The 22,717-nt window shown below is 40.2% G+C and overlaps 1 protein-coding gene across 3 annotated transcripts in view; it reads right to left on the reverse strand.

Moving 5' to 3' along the window:
- BMS1 (BMS1 ribosome biogenesis factor) overlaps nt 1–19,226 on the reverse strand; it is a 38,984-nt gene extending 19,758 nt beyond the window's left edge. The window contains exons 1-13 of one of the 3 annotated variants that reach the window (XM_023646747.2): nt 19,042–19,226; nt 17,331–17,535; nt 16,196–16,386; nt 14,911–14,990; nt 11,635–11,823; nt 10,854–10,996; nt 10,049–10,170; nt 9,545–9,738; nt 8,364–8,503; nt 5,794–6,542; nt 5,479–5,580; nt 4,409–4,566; nt 2,585–2,666 (exon numbers count right to left, since the gene is read on the reverse strand). In XM_023646747.2, coding sequence (XP_023502515.1) covers nt 2,585–2,666; nt 4,409–4,566; nt 5,479–5,580; nt 5,794–6,542; nt 8,364–8,503; nt 9,545–9,738; nt 10,049–10,170; nt 10,854–10,996; nt 11,635–11,823; nt 14,911–14,990; nt 16,196–16,386; nt 17,331–17,506 — 2,326 coding nt within the window. In that variant the 5' untranslated portion in view covers nt 17,507–17,535; nt 19,042–19,226. Of the gene's footprint in view, nt 1–2,584; nt 2,667–4,408; nt 4,567–5,478; nt 5,581–5,793; nt 6,543–8,363; nt 8,504–9,544; nt 9,739–10,048; nt 10,171–10,853; nt 10,997–11,634; nt 11,824–14,910; nt 14,991–16,195; nt 16,387–17,330; nt 17,536–18,865 lie in introns of all 3 variants that reach the window. The other 2 variants (XM_005602645.3, XM_023646757.2) reach the window with 2 other exon arrangements.
- Between the last annotated feature and the right edge of the window lie 3,491 nt (nt 19,227–22,717).

Below are 22,717 nucleotides of genomic sequence, written 5' to 3' on the forward strand. Positions count from 1 at the left end.
AGATTTTTGACTTACATAATTAGTCTTTCTGGGGAGAGCAGAGCAGACTTCCCAAGGTAGTTCAAATATAGTTTGAGAGGGAAAGGAGAATAGCTTGTGGGTGTTAATTGCGTTAGCTGGTGATGCTTGCGTGAGGGCAGGGGTGTACGTGGTTTGAACTCATTCATGGTGCCAAAAGAGGAGCACCTGGGCTTTTTAATCAGCTTGCCCAAATGGAGGACAGGAGGGTACTTAAGAGCTGTCATCAGTCAAACATAGAAATGGAGTCAGACACTATTACAGCTTCTTATCAAGTCGGGCATCCGCCTCCTCTATAGTCCAGCCATTCCACTCCTAGGTGTTTACCAAGGGGAAAAGAAAACCAATTTCCACAAAAAAACCTTTGTTTTTTTTCAGAGCGGCTTAACTGTAACAGCCAAAAACTGGAAAAAATGTTCAAAGTAGCCTTAATTGTAACAGCCCAAAACTGCAAACAACCTAAATGGCCACCAAGAGAAAAACAGATAAATAATTGTGACATACCCATGCAACAGAATACTACTCAGCAATAAGAAGAAACAAACTATAACATGAATGAATCTCAAAAAAAGTATGCTAAGTAAAAGAATCTCTAAACAAAAGAAAGTATATTTTATTATGTAATTCTGGAAAAGGCAAAACTAATCTATAGTACAGAAAGCAGACCATTATTGGTTGCCACGGGGCTGGTGTGGTTGTGAGGGCAGGGACCGACTGCAAAGGAGCATGAGGGTACTTTCTGTGGGGATGGTACTATTTTATTTCTTGCTTGTAATGGTGATGTATGAGCACATACAATTGTCCAAACTATATTCTTAAAACAGGTGTATTTAATTGTATGCCAAATGCATCTCAACAGGGTTGATTTATTAAAAAGTAAAACATCATGCTGAGGGAAAGAACCCACTAAACACACTGTGATTACATTTGTAGGAAGTCCCAGATCAGGTGATACAAATCTATGGTGATAGAAATCCAAAAGCGGCTGCCTGGGGTAGGGATTGAGCACGGACGATAAAGTGCACAGGCAAACATTTTGGGGGTGATGGGAAATGTTCTTACCCTTGGCTGACGGGTATAGGTGTATATAATTGCCAAAAGTCATTAAGCTATAGCCTAATTTTTAAAAAGTGCCTTCCTTAAAAACAAAAATAAAAAATTTCTAATCCCACAACTAATGAATACAATTAAAAGGAAAAGTCAAACTTCATTAATTTTCTAATCATGAGGTAAACAGAATTGAAAAATAAATCTAAAAGTTATGGAATTAACAAAATAGATAACTTGCAAATCTAACTTTAAAAAAAGGGACAATATTAGAAATGAGCAAGTGCAAGTAACAGATGGCTTATGTGAGTTTTTCAGTAATGGAAACCTGTAAAACAACCCAGTTAGTGCAGCGATATGAAAGGGATGTCTATGAGAAAAATAAAAGTAATAAACTCGCCCCCAAAAGACTGATAGATCTAACCACACGATATTTTAAAATGTATGTTTAATGTAACACTAAACAAAATTTAAAAATTAAATGATAAAAAGCAGAAAAAAAATTTGCAACAAATGAAGAAGGATAAATATTCTTTAGAGAGTAATTTTGCAAATCAGTAAAAAATATATTAACATCTCCTTAGAAAAATGGACAAAGGATACAAACAAGGAATTCAAAGAAACGCCAAAGCCAACACACCTTAAATAAATATTCTCACTTACTCGTAATCAAAGAAATGCCAGTTACAAATAGAAGAAACCATTTTCATCTATTAAATTGGCAAAAAATCATTTTTTATGGTCAGTACTCAATACTGAATGAAAGCAGTAAAATAAGTCCTAAGATACACTGCTCAAGGGCACATAACACAACTTTCTGCAAAACTTTTTGGCAACTGCGGTCCACAAAAACGACTCAACAATTCTCACTTTATGAATCTATCTTATGAAAACAAAAAACGTGATCCAAGAGTTACTTCAAGGTGGTCCAACACAGGGTTATTTATAATATGGACAAAGTAAATTGCTTAAATGTCAAACAGAACTGTAAAGTGAATTATAATACTTAAATCATAAAGATGAAACCTTTGAAAAAATTTAAGGACACGATTTATATAAAGTATAATTATAACTAGGAAAGTTTATATTTATATATACATATAAAATTTTAAATGATTGGAAGGAAATATCTCAAAAGGTTAACAAAGGTTTCTTACAGGTAGTGGAGGCTACGGTATGATATGTACTTTTTATTCTAAATGTTCTACAATGCATATTACCTTTATCATCAAAATCAGAGCACATTTTCCACACACAAAAATCTATGTTTAACAAATGCATGATAAAATTTATGGAAAGCCTTCCTTTTTTCCTCAAGGTCCATATCTAATAAGTCAATTAACCAGGTGGGGAAAAGAAGATCACCACGAAAGGAGGAACCAGAATACCAACCACAAGTCCTGTCAGAGTTCCCCAAAGCATTTCACAATTGACCAGTATTTTCAACTTTACTGTTAAAGATAACGGAAGAAAATAAAGAGAAGGCAGTCTTCTCTGAAGAATACAGCCCTTTACTTACCGTCTTCTGCTAAGATCTTGGCTGCATCTTTATCCTCTTCCCACTTCCCAGTCACGAAGCAATCTCTGATACTGTTCATAACCTTATACAGAAAAGTCAGCCTGAGTTGACATGCTCCAATCACTCAACAAAACAACTCCTATTAAGTAGTAGTAGTAGGTGACAACTTGCCCTTAAATACTTTCCAAGCCATTTTATGGATATTCTAATTCCAAGTGGGCCTGAGATAGTATACCCTAGATGTAGAGAGTATAACCATAGAGATAAAAATATAAATGTCATAACATTAACCAGTGGAAAAGCAAAGTACTACCAGCTTCCCTTACCTCATAAGTAAACAAATACTAATTCAACAGATTTTCAAAGTTTCTTAGTGTTCCTAAGGTTTTTACATTCTTAATTAATGGATCTAGGCATTGACCATTTACAGTTGCTAACATCACAAGATGATGTTATGTGCTTCCTAATTAAAAAAACACCACCACCTAGGAAGCCAAAAATAAAAATCAAACCTACATCCAATCAAACTTCTAGATGTGCTGTCTATAAAGGAGCTACAACCATGTGGTTATTTAAATTCTAATTAATCAAGATTAAATAAAACAAATAAAATTAAACATTTAGTTGTTCTGTCTCATTAGCCAGATTTCAAGTGCTCAACAGCCACAAGTAGCCACACCAGACAGTGTATACATAGACCACTTCCATCAACACATTCAGCTTTATTGATATTGCTCTGTATCAATTTATAGGAAATACAGAGGAGAAAGGAGTCTGAAAAACTGAACACAGGGATGCAATGCAATCTACAAAATTCAGAATATGAGAAACTCTACAAATCAAATACTTGGTTTCTTAAACAAGTAAAATCTAAGGGAAAAAAAGAGATAGGCAAAGGCAAGGATTATAGATTAAGAGACTTAAAAGGCATAGTGAAAAACAACAACAAAAAAACCTGGTAAAACTACACTATGGTGTTTAATGAGGCAAACTTGGAGGATGAAACTATGAAGAAACGGATTACCATAAGAGTTGTGGTTCCCTCTGCAGGGAGGGGGAGGACTATGACCAGGATGGACACATGATGTACTCACCTAGTAAGCCCTTAAGTTAATCAGTTGTTTTTATGTGGTCTTCTGTAACCTGATTTACATTTTAATGTAAAAAATGGTTACATAAAATCTCACAAAGTACATAAGTGCTACCCAGTGAATTACAATTGGGAATGTGTGAGTGACTGGGTTTCTCTGAGGAGTGACATTTAAGCCAAACGGAATGATCCAAAGAAGCCAGCCTTGGGGGATCAGAAGTACACTTCAGAAGAGGAAAATAAGAGCGGGCAAGAGGTCTAAGATGGGAATAAGCCTGGCAAGTTTGAGACCTGAATGAATTCCAGTGTGACTAGAGAGTTGTGAGCAGAAGAAGAAAATTTACCATTGTCACGGATTTCTGTTTGCTTATGAATAGTAGAAACTCTAAATTTAACTCAGGGACACTAGGTATATCCTAGTTATAAAACACAAAATATTTCAAATGTGTGAAAACTTATGTGCAATGCTTGGAAATAAAGATTAATGCTACTATCCACACTAAAAGTTGAACATTTTCCTTTTCTCAGTAACACATGCACGTGGTCTGACTAAACTCTGAACATGTTATTGCCTAGGATGCAAGAAATATTTACTCCAGTATCTGGTGAAATGCCCTTTTATCTTAGAAAAAGAAAAAGCTAATAACAGGTAGGCAATACTGAAATCACATAATCTTCTTTCAGAAGAATTCCTTTATTCTCAAATCAAACATGCTATTCACACCCAGCCTTACCTCCTCTAAATCCCAATCATGAGGCGCCTCCACATGAAATCTGGAGCAGTCCAGAGAGTCGGCCTTGTGCTTACACTCTCTGGCAGGCTGGCTGACACGAAACAACCCTCCAATCTCTTCCCTGGTATCATCATCGTCTTCTTCATTATCCTCTGTCACTAAAAAGACCACCATGATGGAAAAGTGAGAACAAATCCACACTGTAGAGGACTTGGGACTGAGCATCCCTGTTCAAGGTATGTACGGTAGGGCCCAGGAGCGCATCTGCCACAGACAGAGAAAGGCCAAAGAACTACTGTCAACATGTCTGGACCATGTCTGCCCTCCCGCAAGACAGCAGCAAAGAGTCCACTGAGGAGGGAGAATACTAAGGGTTGTGGGAAGAAAGGGACATTTAAAGGCAGGGCTTTCAATTACCATAAAGAGTTTCTCTTGTAGAGTGTTGAGTCTCTAACCATTAAGAGTACTCAGGCAAAACCTGAGTGGAAACAGGTACACACCAATCCTCTGATTTGATGCTCCTGACTCATCTATACTCCTTTGGCCTTGGTCTAATCATGTATTAACAGAGGACCACAATATAAAGTTCACCACTTTATGTTTATTTTTTGCATCATTGATTTACATTTTTTCCAAAAACAACATATAAACAGTTTAATAAAATACAACATCAGAGGACAAGGGCAAAAGGGAAAAACAGAATGAGTTACACAGAGTTCTCATTCTCGGAAAGGAAAAATACACATTTACAGGTAGAAATATTTTTCTGGCACTAAATTCTATGCAAAAATTCCCATGTAGGACTTTGTATAGGAGGCATAAAATGATGTAATGGAAAGTATTCTCATCAAAAGTTTTACAGTAAACCCATAAATCTAGTTCATATGATTGATTTATGGTCCTCATGAGCTAATGGCTAAAAACACCTGCCGAATATAAACTATGACAGCCAGGAATATCTTATGGATATCAAAAGTAGCACCCAAATCCTCCAACCAATTCCTCACCCCCTTTTCAGAAAAGAGCCGAAGACACTAAAATGTTTCTAGATCTGAACCAGAGCTCTTTACCTGTTCCATAAATAAGCTTTCGAAGGTTTGGAGTTGCTTGTTGCTGCCTCAGAAAGGCCTCAGCTGCCTTCCTGGAAAGGTCTTCCTTCCACTTGAGGGCACCTGAAAGGACCAACGCCAACATCAGTTAAGTCTGTTTATCTTTCCTCTGTGTTTCAAGCTTACTGCTCATTCATCCTGAAATCCTTTTATGAGGTGCAATATCTGAACTGCTAATAAAATCTCCAAAACAGCAGACCCCCAAATGTAGACTCTATTTGTAGAACATTTTCAGTGTCAAGTTTAAAATGGCAGTTAAATTAAATTTGAGCATACCTGAAGTTTCTGTGGGAAACTTATTTTCTTCCTTGTAACTTTCTTCCTCCCTGAGTAAGTCTTCTACATCACTGGTCTCGTTAATCAAGTTCTCTAATCCCAGCTTCTGACCACTAACCACCTGAGAAGACTCTGGAATCTTTTTTCTAGTAACCTCTTCGTTTTCTGAATCCTCTCCCTCTGTACTGAGAGAGGAGCTTTCTTCAGATTCATCTTCAGATGCAAATGCCTCTTCAGCTGTGCAATGACCTGAATCTGAAGTGGTGAGGATTGCTTTTTTCATTGTCAAAGACTTCTCTGGATTCAAACTGTCACTCAAACCTGCTTTACTACCTTCTCCAACAGCCTTAGATTCTAAAATATCCCTCTCTCCTTCTGAAGCGGAATCCTCTTCTTCACTGCTTTCATCGGCTTCCTCTGCTTCTTCTTCCTCTGAGCTCCTCTCAAGGTCATCGTCACTATCAGCAAATGCTGGCAAATCCACCTCAACATCTTCTTCCATCTCCTCAAGTCTCTGCCGTTTGACACCTTTCCCAGTCATATACTCTTTATCAGCCATTTCAGCATCCTCCTCTTTTTCTGTTTCATCATCACTAGAGCTATTTTCCAAGCTGTCACCTTCGGACATTTCTTCATCATTTTCATCATCGCTATCTCCAGACTCATCTTCTTCATCTCCAAAAATGGCTTTCCGACGGACTCGACCAGTTTTCAAATCCATCTGCTTTTCCTCTTTTGGCATCCACAGCCTATATCACCAAGTAAACGAAAAATAATTCAATTCGTACAATAATTGGCCAATCTAGAAATGGTAAGTCAATACATATGCAAAGAATTAGAAAATAATGTCAAGGAATGGCTTTAAATGACATAGCATAACAAGTGATTCGATAATACTGGAAGAATTAATAAGCAAACTCATGCACAATTCCCTAATGCCACTCTTCAAAACAAGTTATAAAGAGAAGCAGGAGACAACTTTTTTTCCTAAAAAAAAGGTCTAATTTTAGGAAAAAACTGCTCAAAAGGGAAGTGAGTGTTTAACAGATCTTTCAGAAGATGGATCATTTCCAGATGGTCCTTAGAGAAATGGCTGAATCCAGGTCCACGGCAGGGAAAGTACAAAGTAAGCCTGGAACATCTTGTGTCAGAAAGCAAGGAAGTACTCAAAGACTAATGGGGACATGCCAAAAGGACACAAGAGGCAGACAGAAGGGACAATATAGAATAACTGTGAAATAACGATAGTCATGGGATAATAACAAATGAAATTTTTAAAAAAAGTTTACTAGTCAACAGTGATACTAAAATAAAGGGGTGGAAGTGAAAGCCCGTTGTTAAAGAATGCCAGCTAACAAATGTAGAAGGAGAAAGATTAAGAACATTGCCACTTTGAAATCACCTATGCAATACCTGATAAAGGGTCATCATCAAGATGCTAAAACCAGAGGATAAAATAAACTAAGAAGCTACTAATGTAGCAGTGTATATAAAACTGCTGTATATAGAAAACTGAAAAAACCCATTAGGAAAATACTAAAAATTGTACTAAAAGAGGACAGATAAGTTAGAATGCACCAATAATAACAAAATGATAACTATGTAAAAAGACTATAGAAAGAAAATGCTCACAACACAGATATGAACATTTTACATGTATTGTGACTGTAACTGTGAGAAAGAGTATACATGGGGACAAGCATGGCTAAAGGAATACTCAAAAGAAGAAAATAGCTACTAACATTGATTGTAATAATGGGGATCTTTTAGTGAATACTTCTTACCTGCCAGACATCATGCTAAGGAGCTTATGTCCACTATTGTATTTAATCATCACAACAACTACGAGATATTAGGAAATTGAGGTTTAGAGCAACCAATTTCCCCAAACTAGTAGGTCTATTGCACTTAATTACCATGCTATATCATCTGCTAGTTAGAGCGCAGCAGATAGATGTTTCCAAAAAAATTTCCCTTCATTTGGATATATTTATAATAAACTACAAACTCAATAATCTCAATCATTTTCAGACTGATTTTTATTGAGAGTCATAAATCACCACAATAAAGCCAAACATCCACTATAAGGTATACAAATTCCCAATCCAGACTGAAAATAATTCACATTAGCCAGATATTAGTGGAAATCAACCCACAGGAGATACTACAATGCAATCTAATTACAACTTTTAGAGACAAGCTATGTGGCTTCTGGACAGCCACCTGAACAGGCTCCCTGACTCTGCTTGTTCTGTATGTTGGTTACTAAAAGAAAGCCAAATGACCTCAGGTTTCCTAAGAAACAAAAAGCAACCTACGGAAAAGGTTTTGTGATATCTGAGGAATATTCTGGGTCTGTTAAAAACTGACTCTTGTACACTATTTCAAGAAAATACTTCCATGTAATGTCACATAAGTGAAGAGCCCTCAGAAACGTAGGCACACACAAGCAAAGCAAAACAAAACCACCTGGAATGAATTCCAACAAAATGTGTTATGACGGCAGAGTTATGGGTGATATGGTCTTCTGTGATATATTTTATTAAAAATAGGAAAAAAAGGACACTTACCCTTGATTATCTATATCCTCTGACCCCAGTGGTTTTGAATCAGAAAAAAGTGTCACTCTACTTGAAGCCATCTTGGCATCGATAGTGGAATGGGTGGAAATGAGACTCTGGACCAGTTCATGGGTGGGCCTCGCCTCGTCCTGTCAAGGCCATCAAGAAAGGGAGAGTGAGGAACGCACAAGGATTCTGAACAGACACACTGGTTTCAATCAGTTTCTCAAAATTATCCTAAACATAGTTCATGAGAAGCTTTCTTACTGCCTAAAAAAAACAATTCTTACAACAAAGCCTAAAATTGATCTGTCTTCATTAAACTTTTCCAAAGGTCATGGAGTATACAACCTGATAACCTTAATACTAAGCTAGGAAAATCTTAGGTGCCAATGCTACAGAAAGCATTTTTTTTAGCCCAATAAAATCCTATTTCAGAACAAAGAAATAAAAATCTGGAGACCATTTAAAAAAAATTGTGCTACCGTTTGATTAAAAAATTTCACTTCAAGGGTTCGCTGCATAGAAAGATCTCTCCCAATGAGCAAAGCTGCACGCGTGAGGGTGCTCACTGCAGCACGGCCCAAGCCAGGGGGCAGGGGTGGGACCCATGGCTCTCCGAGGGGTGCTTCAGTAAACGAGGCTTAGCTGTACAATGAAGTACTGCACAGCTTAAAGAGACCGAAGCAGCTTACAAATACTAACAGGGAACAATGGCATCACATATTCTTAGGTGCCCCAAAACGTTGCAAAAGCATTTATAGTCAGATTCCATGTAACAAATATTACTTCCCTCTCTCACACCCACAAATACCATATATATGTATATTTGTATACATATACAATAATCTAAATACATAGAATATAATCTAAATAGATACGTTTATGTTTAGAGAAAAACAGAAAAAAAGAGAAAGACCAAAGAGAGCTAGAAAACACACTGATTTTGTATACAGAGACGGGAAGTACGGTGCCAGACTGCCTGCACTGCTCACGCTAGGAGACACGAGATCCATGTGTCTTGGCAGCAGGGAGGTATGGAGGACATGACTCTTACTTTCTGCCTGGTGCAATTAAGTATTCTGTATATTTACAATGTGCATTGTGGCCTTTATCATAAATATGAATAAAGATAAAAAGCTTCAGTAAATAAAAGCTGACTACATTACTTCCTGCAACCTCTCTCTCACCGATTCCTGGAAACCATGGCTGCCACCAAGGTCGACATAGACAGCATCTTTGTCATACAGCACACCACCAACTCCAGAGAGAGGTGCGTAAACCAACTTCTCCTTCTCATTTAAACAGCGCTTCTTTTGTTGTTCAGGAAGTGCACAAGGGTCTGGGAGGAAACTGACATCACTCACAGCAAAATCTCCTACACCTGGAAGACAGAGACGGGAAGACAGCTTTAGCTGACAGGTGTACTGACTGTCAGTAGAAATGGCCCAGTCGAAAGGCTTCAACCACGACAAGCACATTGTTTGGCACTGTGCCTCTCGGGCCAAACAACACCATCAGAGCAGAGGGGATCCGGTCAACTCAACACCTTTGCTGGCCGATGCAGAGCTGGGTTACTCTTAAAACTTTCAGCAACATGGCTCTATCTTATTCAGTCCTTTTTCAGTTTTCCTGAGAAAAGAAGTCATCCCAGGAGTTTTACAAATACAGTGTATTTTACAAGAAAAGCATACCTGGCATGTGAATTTGGCTTCTATTTTTCAAGTGTGCTCCTCTTAAGTAACCGTAAAGAGACACCTTTCGGTCACACTTGATATTTGTTCGGATATCTTCTGGGTTTGTCAAATCTTCCATCCTAGAGAAATAAAAAGCAATTATACAGCAGAAATGAATGTCAGAGTTCTTGTACCTCCCTTAACGTGTCAATGATGCATCACATTCGCTAGTTCACTAAATATGCTGCTTAGAAAATTATTAAATTCAGAAATAAGGAAGCACAGTTAACCATCTACCAGAGGAAAAGGAGCCAACACATGACTGCATCTCTCTCACCAGAAATGAGAAGTGACATGCACTAGGGGTTGAGGAAGAGTAGAGAAAATATCCCAAAAAACCCTTTATGAAAGAGGACTAAGCTGTGATCTGGGTTTTTTAGTGTGGCTTGGATTTTACAAGTGGAGAAAGGGTACTCCAGGCTGAGAAAACAATATGAAAAAAAGCCTAAAGGCAGGAAAGCACAGGGCACATCTGAGTGACTGGAGCACCACAGTCCAAAGACAGTATCACTGAAAGTTAAGGCTGAAAAGGCAGGATAGGCCCACATCCTGCAGCCTTAAATGCTTCAAAATCCTCATTTTCTGAACATTTCACACTTTACTCTCAAAACTACAGCATCTTTAAAAATACAAAAAAAGTAGATATTTTCCATCAACTACATTAAAAAATAAGCAGAAAATAAACCTTATTACTATTCTTTTTTAACCTTTTTAGTTTTGAAATATGTAGGCCAGGAAGAAAAAGTTTGCATTCACTTTTTACCTGTCTACCAGGATATAAGGGTGAGAGGTTTGCCATGTAAGAGGCCTAAACTTCATAACTGTAATAAAACGGCCCAGATTGTGTATTTCTTGGTTTTGATATTCTCCATGTACCATTCCAGAGAGGTAGAACAGCTTGGCACCCTAAACATTAAAAAAAAATTAATTAATTAAATTCTTGTCGATATTGCACCAAAATAAAGGTCTCTAAATGAGAAGCAATCCTAAGAAAGGGCGACTTCTAGCAAATCACTGTGCAATGCTTCCAGAACTTCTCTGGCTTCTTTTCAGGACTCCTCTTATTAGGGTTTCATAGGGGCAGAACGGCAAACACATTCAGTTTCAAGACTGCTCTCCAGTCAAGCAGTGGCATCGGTCTTCAGTACTGCACAGAGAGGGCAGTGAGGCCTGTGAGCACAGAAAAAGTTCTGTGACTGCTGGGCCTCAGTAGTATGGAGGGGAGGCAGGAGTAGCAATATGTGTGCACCACAGTTCCTGGTCCCATAACTAGGAGATACTTCAGACAAACTCTATTAAATCACAAATCAAAAACACTCAGAGTCAGACACAACCTGGTGCTGGGGGATATGGAGACAAATGACACACCCCAGGAGGTCTGCAATCAAGACTACATCGTGGAAATATTCCACGGACTATGAACATACACATAAAGGAAACTCAGGAGGTGAATCCTGTAAAGATGTTCGTTAATTTCTCTTACTCATCCTGTCTATTTTTAAAGGTTAACAGTATTAGTATTCAATAATTAATTCTCTTCCTACCGGGTAAACTTCTGTCCAGAACCTGTGTTTTAATCGTTTCTTTGTCTTCTTCAGTTGTTTATTATACTTGAAGGAATCTAAGTGAGTGAGAACGCCCATAATTTTAGGAAAGCCATGTACTTGACAGATGTTTAGAAACTCAAATGTTTCCATTTCAAAGCCAAAGCTGGCATCTATAAGCATCAGGACCTAAAAACAGAAAACACAATTTCTCAAGGAAGCTACTCAAAACAGATCATCAGCAAACTATGACCTGTGGGCCAAATATGGCCCATCACGCATTTTATAACTCAAGTTTTACTGGAACACAGCCATGTTAACTCGTTTACGTATTGTCTACAGCTGCTTTTGCACTACAATGCAAAATTAATTAGTTGCAACAGACACTATGATCCACAAAGCCTAAAATATTTACTATCTGGCACTTTACAGAAAAAGTTTGCCAACTCCTGCTCTAGACTAAATCAAATGATTACTTAGGAATCACCATGACAGAGAAAACACCAGGCTTTGACTTGCTCTAAAAGGCAACCGTGAGACAATATCCACCATGATATAAACTTCCATTTTAAGAATTTGGATACATGAGAAATAACTCAGAAAAAGCTGGGTCTAATTGGGTCTTCATTTGAAAAGTACTCACTTCAAGAAATAAAGGGGTTTTTTTTGGTGAGGAAGACTGCCCCTGAGCTAATGTCTGTGCCAATCTTCCTCTATTTTCCATGTGGGACGCTGCCACGGCAAGGTTTGATAAGTCATGTGTAGGTCCATGCCAGGCATCCCAACTGGTGAACCCGGGGCTGCCGAAGCAGAGTGCATGAACTTAACCACCACACAACTGGGCAAGCCCCAGAAATAAAGTTCTTTGTAAAGTATTTTTAAGCCAAATAACAGATCCCTGACACCCAAAAAAGGAGAGGAAGTGGTGATCAATGAAAAATTTCAAAAATGTATAGAGGGGCCAGCCCCATGGCTCAGTGGTTAAGTTCGTGCACTCTGCTTTGGCGGCCCAGGGTTCGCCAGTTCGGATCCTGGACAGTGACCAAGCACCGCTCACCAGGCTGTGCCGAGCCAGCGTCCCACATAGAGGATCTAGAAGAACCTACAACTAGGATATACAACTACGCACTCGGGGGCTTTTGTGAGGGAAAAAGAGTAAGATTGGCAATAGATGTCAGCTCAGAGCGAATCTTCAAAAAAAAAAAAAGTATAGAAAATCATTTTTGTTTCAATCTTCCCATGGGGGAAAAAAAGGTTTTTGCTGGGAAATCTGTAGTAGGAAAACTATATCTTATATGTTAATTTGTAATAAGCAAATTGCTCAGAAACTAAAAAGAAGGCTACCAGTTTAGAACTGAGTCAAAGAACAGTAAAGTTATAAATGGTAATCTATAAGAGAATATAAGTGGACAAGTTCAATTTTTAAAATTTATGACTCTTCAAACATGCAAAATAATTTCAGAGTTGATTCCTGCAGACTTCTAGTTTTAAGATATTAAAGACATCTCTATTTTCATATTTGTGTAGCTAACTAGAAAAAAAATTTTTTTTTTAAACTTATCTTTGATTAAACCAGAGAACATTCATCGCCCTAAACTGCAAACACAGGAAGGTGGCCACCGAGCACTGTGAGACAGCCTAGCTGCCACTGCAGACTACAGGCCAAGCTGGCACATGGAGTTCTCCAACACCACCAGAAGAGGTCGAAGGTGAGTGGGGTGGCTGTGGACCATCCCTATACCCCATTTGATACCACAGAGCGCCAAGCGGCAAACAATTAACAGTAGGGTTAGAAGAATAGCAAACAGTCTTTGGTCACCTAAAGTAAGCCTGTATTACTCCTCCAATGCACAGACATGTGCACGCACACACAAATCCATGCATTATGTGAGCCTTCACTGTGACTTAGGAGGCTTTATGACAACCTAGAGCAATCAATACAAGCCAGGTCAAACAAATCTTGGTACATACAACGGAATACTTTAAAAAAAATGGGGTTGAGCTACAGTACTTATTACATACCTCCAAGACACATTAAGTGAAAAAAAGCAAAGCACAGAACAGTGTATATAATAAAGAGTGTGTGCTTTAAAAAGGTTGCATGTGTATTTTATACATGTATCTAGAAGGATACTGCTGAGAGGAACTAAGAGACTAGGGGTCAGAATAAGGAAAGAGAAAACATGAATTGTGCGTAACCTGTAGTGCAGTTTGAACATTTTACCAAAAGTGTTGTGTTCCTTTTTAAATCTTAAAAAGATTTATACAAAGGCATCTTTCTTAATATGTGTATGTTTCTAAAATTAGAGACTTGGTATATTTTACGTAAAAGAGAAACTAATGACTCATGCTGAACTATTTCAATCATTTCAAATATACAAGGCTTAATAAGTTTATACTATTTTGTGCTGATAATAACACTTATTTTTATTAACAGTAGCATTACATGTTCAAAATTTGAGTGATATTTAGTTTTCTGACATTAAAATGGCACAGTTGTAAGATCTATATTAAATTACTTTTGATTTTATATTTTAGGAGACTTTCTGAGCCAAAGGAAGTCACCAAACAGCTCGTCAGAAAGTGTTGAATCAAAAAAACAAGGTATCTGTTACCCTACACCTCCTAATCAATATGGCTTAAATTTTTTTTCATTTGGCTTTATCTTTGCTAGTTTAAAAGGTAATTAATGAACATGACCATTTTTGTAAATGTAATGGAGGCTGCACAAGTTCCATATGCTGAGTACTGTCTAGATTTTCTATTACAAACTCTGACAACTTCTCAAGGTAATCCATGTACTTAATCATTAAGCATGGAGGTTCTGCCACCATTAAGAGCAGAGCTCCCATCCTCAGACAAATTACTTAACTTCTGGGAGCCTCAGTTTCATCATATATAAACTGGAGATAATACCTACTTACCTCTAAGGCACACTAGGGGATTAGATGAGCTAAATTTGTAGAAAGCTGTTAGCACAGTGCCTAATAAGGGTCCAAGAAATGGTACTACTATATATGTGAGCTTTTTATTAGTTACGTCCATTAAAGGTTTTCGCCATCCTGTGGTTAGCTTTAAGATTTTAGAATACAATTCACCGTGCATATTCCATTTTTATTATAACAATTATCATCATCATCAATTCAAACAAATCTATCGTATCCTTGATGATACTCACCATTCGTTTAATAATCATAAACTTTTCTTCCCTTCAACATGGGATAAATAACTTATCACGCCGCTGTAAAGAAACCCAGGTTGCCTCCACTGACTTACCAAATCTGCTACTTTAGCCAGATCAATCATCACGTTAATGTCACACCCACATTCAATAATGGTGAGTCTGCGCTTTTTACCTATAAGTGAAAAGATGAAAATTTTATTTTATTTATTTATATTTTTGAGGAAGATTAGCCCTGAGCTGCCATCTACCGCCAATCCTCCTCTTTCTGCCAAGGAAGACTGGCCCTGAGCTAACATCTGTGCCCATCTTCCTCCACTTTACCTTATGTGGGATGCCTGCCATAGCATGGCTTGACAAGTGGTGCGTAAGTCCGCACCCGGGATCAGAACCAGCAAACCCTGGGCCGCCGAAGTGGAACACGTGAACTTAACCACTGCACCACAAGGCTGGCCCCTGAAAATTTTACTTTTAAAAAATCTTGGAAAAAATCTATCCATTAACTCAAATTATCATTTTTAACTACATCCACTAAAGCATCACATATACTTATAGAAGTATGCCAGAAGTTCATTCTTATAGGAGAAAAGTGATGAAACAAAATAAATTCCATCTTGGTTTTCTTGCTATGTTCTCTAATTTTAAACTAGTATCAAAAGTCCACCCATACGAATAAAATACTCAAACTGGAACAGGCAGACAAGCAGGCTGGATGACAACCGTGATCCTGCTGTTTAGCAGCAGACCAATGTTTCTATTTCTATCAAAGTTTCCTGTGTTCCCACCAGAGCTAAAAACATTCTCAAACCTAATGTAACAGAATGTTCATGTAACAATCATTATTTCTAAATTAAGTTACAAGAAATCAGTAAAGACAATAGGAATGCTTTAAAGATAAAGAAAAGCTTCAGTCCAACTATATTATTGCTATAATAGATTTCAGATTCTACCATTGCCATTTTGGGAATTTGTTTCGTCTTCTCTCTTAGATCACACAGGACAAACTTCCTCACTTCCACAAGAATGTGGCTTCATGAGGGCAAGCAGGTGTGCCCAGTGCACAGCAGGTACTCACTATCTGTGAAATACCTTCAGGTGCTCCCCATGGCCAAGCCAGCCTGCCAGGCCTGTCAAGCCTTTCCGAAGAGCACACTTGGCAAATCCATATAGCAGTCAGAGTAAGGTATACATCTACATCATTATTATCCCTGGGAATCTATCCTTTTCTGAAGCTACAGGCAACTCAGCAAAAGTACGAGAGATGAACTGAAGTGACAATATTACTTTAACATTTACCAGTCAAGAAAATGTTCAACAAAGACATGCATGTCCCTCAGATGATAACACTTGCCACGACAGTCTGTGGCAGCACCCTCCTACCTGACACGATTGTTACGGGCCCTCTGATCTCTGTCAACTTCTGCCTGGTAAAATTCCGAATAAGGCACTGAATCAAAGTGCTCTTTCCAACTTTTGGAGGCCCCATCACCACCACCACTATTGGTGGGGGCTCTAGTGGAGTTCGATCAACCACTGGAATGTGATGCTTTTTTGTCTTCAAATCCTGAGTCCTATTTGTAAAAAAAAAAAAAAAAATTAAATTCACTTTTAAAATATAAAAAGCCTCATCCTTATAAGTAAAGATTTTAAAGAGAGCAAAACAGACAATATATGGAGACCACTGACTTGTTAACTCCTGGCCCCAGGTATTTGGATTAAAGTGGACTACACTTCAGTACATATATTAACAGATTGACTTCAACAGTACAGACTAGTGAAAACTATACACATTTTACACCTGATTGTTTTATTAGTTGACTGTACCAGTTTAAAAAGAAAACAAAACAAAAAAGGCCAACATGGAGGCACTGTATCATAATGAATAAGAACAGAGGCTTTGGAGTTAAATTTGGCCGTCCTACTGGGAGAATTCAATTCAATAATGTTTAAAGCACACTGCCTGGCATATAATACTCACTAAAAAAGCTATTTAACACTACATATTACAATTATATGAAACATATCCAGAAAAAAACACAAGCACACCTATTACAATAGAAATTATTTAAAGTTTATGAACAAACAAATTCTCTAAAGAAAAACTCTTGGGGTCAGCCCCGTGGTGCAGTGGTTAAGTTCACACACTCCGTTTTGGTGGCCTGGGTTTGGATCCCAGGCACAGACCTACAGCCTGCTCGCTAAGCCACAACATGGTGGTGTCCCACATACAAAGTAGAAGACGACTGGCACAGATGTTAGCTCAGGGACAATCTTCCTCACCAAAAAAAAAGCTCTCAACCTTTTCTCTTGGGCCAAAAATGCCAAACAGTGTGCAGATGCTGACAGCAAGGTGGCTTCCACAGAAAAGACTTCTCTCCTCTTATTAAAAGAAATATGGCACCATCCCCATGTCCTTCAGACCTGGAATAGACTCATGAATCCAATGTCATCTGGAAAGGCTCCTACTCTCTAAAAAGAATAAATGGAAGAACCACTAGACTCCAGCTAAACACACCTGTGAAAGGATCGAGCCATCCGCACAGCAGACTGCACTGCAAAAGCTTTGGGGTTTCTCTTCCGCGCATCTTCCTCGTCTCCAAGTTGGAGATCCTGCAGGTGCCGTTTCCTTTTCTTCTCAGCTTTGGGCCCACTGTTTTTCTTTCTGTGTTTCTTCTGGTCCTTAGTCTCCATAGTGGCTTTTTACCAATTCTCAAGTAACTCTAACCCACACAGAATTGGGTGAAGGTAGGGGAAACATTTTACAATCCAGATAATACCCAGGAAAAACAGTAAAATTCATTTACTTCTTTATGAAAAGATATGTATTTGTTCACCCAAGAGGGATAGAAACTGCTTAATATTATCCCCAATTTCACTTCTCTCTGTTATGAGATAAATTAAATTAGTTACCTCTGCTTAGGTTACTCTTTATTCATTGTAAGTGTCTACACCAGCACTGTCCATTTCTGTAATGATGGAAATATTCTATATCTATACTTTTCAACCACTAGCCACATGTGGCTACTGAGAACTTAAAATGTACCTAGTGAAAATGAGAAATTGAATTTTTAATTTTATTTATTTCATTCAATTCTAAATTTAAATAGCCAAGTATGACCAGTGGTTACCATACCAGATAGCTGAGGCCTAAATATCAAGTGGACTAAAGAAGTGGTTTCCGAACCTAAACGTTTTTAAGATATTTTATTTTAAAAAATTAAAGCACTTTAATAACCCTCCAACATGACAGCAGTATTACTTTTAGTGTTTGTTGACTCTGTAAAACTTTTAAATTACAATAATCGTCTATTTACATTAAAAGTGAGTATCTATGTGTGCGAAATATGATTCTGGATGATGCCGGGAGACCACATGGATTTGCAGAAACCCTTACAATAATTTCTGAGAGTTCCAGGAATTCACGACCCACAAACTGGGAACCACTGGATTAGTGAGTTTTTTAGGAAATAAGGCTGCACACAATCCAAGCGCTTGGTTAAAAACAAGGGGGAGGAGGGGCCACTTCATTCAATTACAGTACTGAATTGATTTCAGCTCAATAAACATTTGTGTCTGCCTATGACGTGCCAGGAGATGGCTACAGCTATGATGTGGCCAATGAAGGACATCCAAATGTCTTCCGTGTGTATTAAGGCCCACATCAAAAGGCTACACTGTAGGAGGTCAGTCAGCGATTTCCCACGGCCACACACCAGCGGCATAGAAAGTCCATATACACCAGCATAATGTCAAGAAACACTGGCCGGGAGCTAGGAGAGCTGGGCTCTAGGAACGCTTACAAACTAAATAGCTGTGTGATTTCAGAGATATTATTTTTCTTCTCTACTATATTTGGTTCCGAACTTGTACGGATCCCTTTCTCCCAGCGAGGGGGCGGGGAGCGGGACAATTTGGAGTCAACAGATCGGACTCAGGTCTACGTCACTTGCTAGATTACGCCGCCATCAAACGACCCCTCATCCCTCCCCGCCACCTCCCCTCCCCGTCTGGGCTGTCTGCACCGATTCATTCAGCCACTCCCCCAACAACCTCGGAGCACTTCTCCGGCAGGTACGAAATATGCCTGTCCAGCGCATGAGGCGCTCCTCGGGACTGTCCGGGAGGATCGAGGGAAGACCTTACCACGCGCGAGACTCGAGATCCTCCCAGAGCCTCAGTCCCGGGGACCCCACTACCACCACCTCCCCCCAGCCAGCGGCCGTTACCGGGTTCACACTTGCTACTCCGGCTCAGGCCCGCATGGACAGCGCCGGAAACGGAAATGCACTGTGCGCGCGGCCTCTACACGCCGGCGGGGAACAAATAGACAGAAGAAAGAGACCGGCGGACTTTCAGGGGAAAGCCGGAAGGCAGGCTTGTGATTGGCTAAGGGCGGGCGCAGACGGAGTCTGCGCTGTGCGCTCCACCTGGAGCCACGCCCCGCCACGCTCCGCCCCGCCACGCTCCACCCCGCCCCAGGACGGCTGGCGCCCCTGGGCCAGTGGCCGTTTGGAGAACAGTGCGTGAGCTAGTCACGCCTGAGTCCTGCCGGAGGCTGCGGCGACAGCGCGGTTTGGAACCCGTTCTTTGGTGCGGGACAAAAGCCGGAAGTAACATATTTAGCTCTGGTCACCGGGGAGTCACCGCGCCTGTCCCCTCCGAAAGCCTCAGGCATCACGTTCCCCAACTGCCTAAAGGAATATCTCCTGGTTGGGAGTCGCTCTGGCTCGTCCACTTGCTCATCTTTAAAGATGACAGAGCTGGAGACTTCTCGGGCTTCCTTAGTGCTATAATTCCCTCTTTTCCCAGGACCAACAGACTCTGAGGACAGGGACAAACTCTGACCCTGCATGAAATTCCTGGGAGACGGGCTTTCCCTGGGGAAACGCAGCCTCTTGCAGTTTTCTTCGAGCGCAGGTTTGCCTTCCCAGGGCTCTGCCCATTCCCACCTGAGGGACACCTTGGAGTTCATCTAACCCCCATCTCAGGTGAGCTGGGATGCTCTTTGCCTACAAAGCTAGGTACATTTTCAGAGTTTGTATCTCCCTCTTGTCTTGGAGGTTTTCTTTTCAATATGATCCCACCAGTGGTCCCGAGGCAGTTCTTCTACCCCACAAAACTAGGCTTACTCTGTAACTGAGACTCCCTGTGGTTCATGCCTTTTCACACGGGGCTTGTTCTCTCCCTCGGCATCCACCGTGCACTGCGCTGTGCTAGGGAGGCTACCGCACAGGGCACACACTTCCCTCATCTGTGAAGACCTTACAATTTTGTAACTCTCTCCAACACGACCCCTCTTACTTCTTGGAGATCTTGGTGTACAGGTATGTAATCCTTCTAACATCCTCTTGGTTCCACGAATCCCACTCTTGCCTTCTGCCTTACATCAGCCTCTCATTCCTCCTGTGATCATACTGATCATACCCTAGACCTTGTCAGATCCAAGGCTTGCAACCCCTGAAGCATCCCACTCTGACCACCACCTCCTGTCTTTCCAGGTTACTCCCGCTAATGCTCTGAAACCAAAACTCCCCTAACCCTACCAGTGCCCCTAATCCAGATGTTACTGCCTTCCTCTCTGATGGCTTCTCTCTCCCTATTAAGCTAGCTTAAACTCCATAGTCAATGATATCATCAGTCTCTTGCATACTTCCTCAGCTCCCTCACCTCCCTGTCACTTCATCATATCTGCTTGGTAAAATGAGAGCCCTAGATAAACCCAATTTTCCATCTACTCCATGCTACTGCAATGCAACTAAACATGGCTGGAGGAAAACCCAAAACCATGCTGACCGCCCTCACTTTAATAATTCCAGCTTTGCCTGGTCTATGCCACTCTTCTGCATGAGTATTTCATACCTCCTCCTCTCTCTTCAGTCCTTCCCACCAACCCCCTTCCTTGCGTCCTCCTTCACTAGGAAAATGGAAGTGGAGACTCCCACCACCACAGACTTTCACCACCACATCCACCCATGTCCCCCTCTGCTGCCTGCCTATTACTGTAGATGAACCACCACTGTGTCCACCTAGAGGAAGCCTGCACTTCAGTGCAGGATCCCATCATCTCCATGGCACCACTCCAGCCAGTCTATTCTCTCCCCAACATTTCAGTTTTTACCCGACTACTCCTATCATCATGCAACATTCAGTTTCTGTCATCTTCAAAACAAACTCCTCTTGACTCCATTTTCTATACCAGATACTACACCTTTTCTCTGCGCCCCTTTGTAGCAAAATTTCACAAAACAATTGTCAGTATGTTCTCTGTTCCTCTCCTCCTATTCTCTCTTAATTCACTTGGCTCCCAGAACATCATCTGCAGCCCTGGCTGCTCCTCCTCTATGGCGTTTGCTGGTTTTTCCACTCCTGCCTGACCCGTTTAAGATGGAGAGAGCCCACAGTGCTCAGCCTTTGGGCTTATCTTCTGTGTTGATACTTATTCCCTGGGTGATCTCATTTTGTCTTGTGGTTTTATGTGCCATCTGTATCAGTTCTCAATTTATTGTATCTCTGCTACAAATTCATACTAATTTCTTACTGTGCAAGAATGGAGTTGGGCCCTTTAAATATTTTTCCTTTGACTGACTTGTTAAGTTTGGTCAGTACATGTCAATATAGAGATTTTGCAGGATTCAAGCAGTCTTTCTTACAGGTTCTGCTCCATTCCGTGGCCAGGCTTCTGCAGGTGGGTGACTTCTCCAGGGCCATCTCCTTCAGTACGTGGTGGCCAGGAGTTCCCCACTCCCTTTCCCCCACGACCTCCCGGAAGTTTTGTCATTGAGTTACTCTCCTGAGACACATCCGCTTCCCCCAGCACTTAGAAAGGGACTTCCAACAAGTTCCAGTGGGCAACCTTACAGGGACTCCCCTGACACGAGTGGGCCATGGCCATACTACTCCAGTGAGCTCTAGATCTCAGTTGGCGGGGGTGAGGGGGCCCTTCCTGGGCCTTCCATCTCTGCCATAGGGTAGTGGCTGCTCCTCAGATCTGCTATTCTTATATTCTTTAGGGGTCTCTTCTTACTAGCCCATGCCTCATTGCTGCAATACCCTGTTGTAGCTAATAATTCTTAATATAAACTTTTCCTGTTCAAATTACTGTGTGGTTTCTCCTTCCTGATTGGGCCCTGACCAATACACCATCATTTGCCAACAACTCCCAAATTTACATCATGACTCAGACCTCTCTCTTGAACTTTGGCTGCCTCCCTGACATATCCATTTGGATGTTTAATAGACATCTCAAACATAACGTGCCCAAATGAAACTCATGATCTTCCCTCTCAAACCAGCTGCCGAGTTTTTATTTCAGTTAATGACAGTTCCATCCATAAAGCTGATTAGGCCAACCACCTTGGACACATCCTTGTCTCCTCTTTTTCTGTCCTCCATATCCAACCTGTCAGAAAATTCCTGTTGACACTACCTTTAAAATATAACCAGAGTCCAACCACCTATTACCATCTCCAGTACTACCACTCTGGGCCGAGCCCCATCTTATCACACAGATTCCTGCAAAACCTCTTGATTCGTCTTCCTGCTTCCATCCTTGCCCTTGGACAGCCACTTCACAATGCAGCAGCCAGAGTGACCCTGTTAAAACATAAAGCACCACTGGGAATTTAAATTGGTATAAACAGTCTGGAAAATGGTTCGGCATACTTATTATTACTGAGCATAAACCTACCCTATAAGCCAGTGACAAGAAATATATACTGAAAGACATGTACAAGAATGTTCATAGCATTGTCCAAATTTGGAAAACCCCAAAAATCCATCAACAAAAGCATTAATAAACTGTAGTATATTCATACACTGGAGTAGTATGTAATAATGAAAATAAACTGCCATGAGCAAAAACTTAGATTATGTTTAGCAAAAGAAGCCAGATACAAAGGAGAA

This window comes from Equus caballus, chromosome 1 (genome assembly GCF_041296265.1).
Source record: "Equus caballus isolate H_3958 breed thoroughbred chromosome 1, TB-T2T, whole genome shotgun sequence".
Classification (NCBI taxonomy): Eukaryota; Metazoa; Chordata; class Mammalia; order Perissodactyla; family Equidae; genus Equus; species Equus caballus.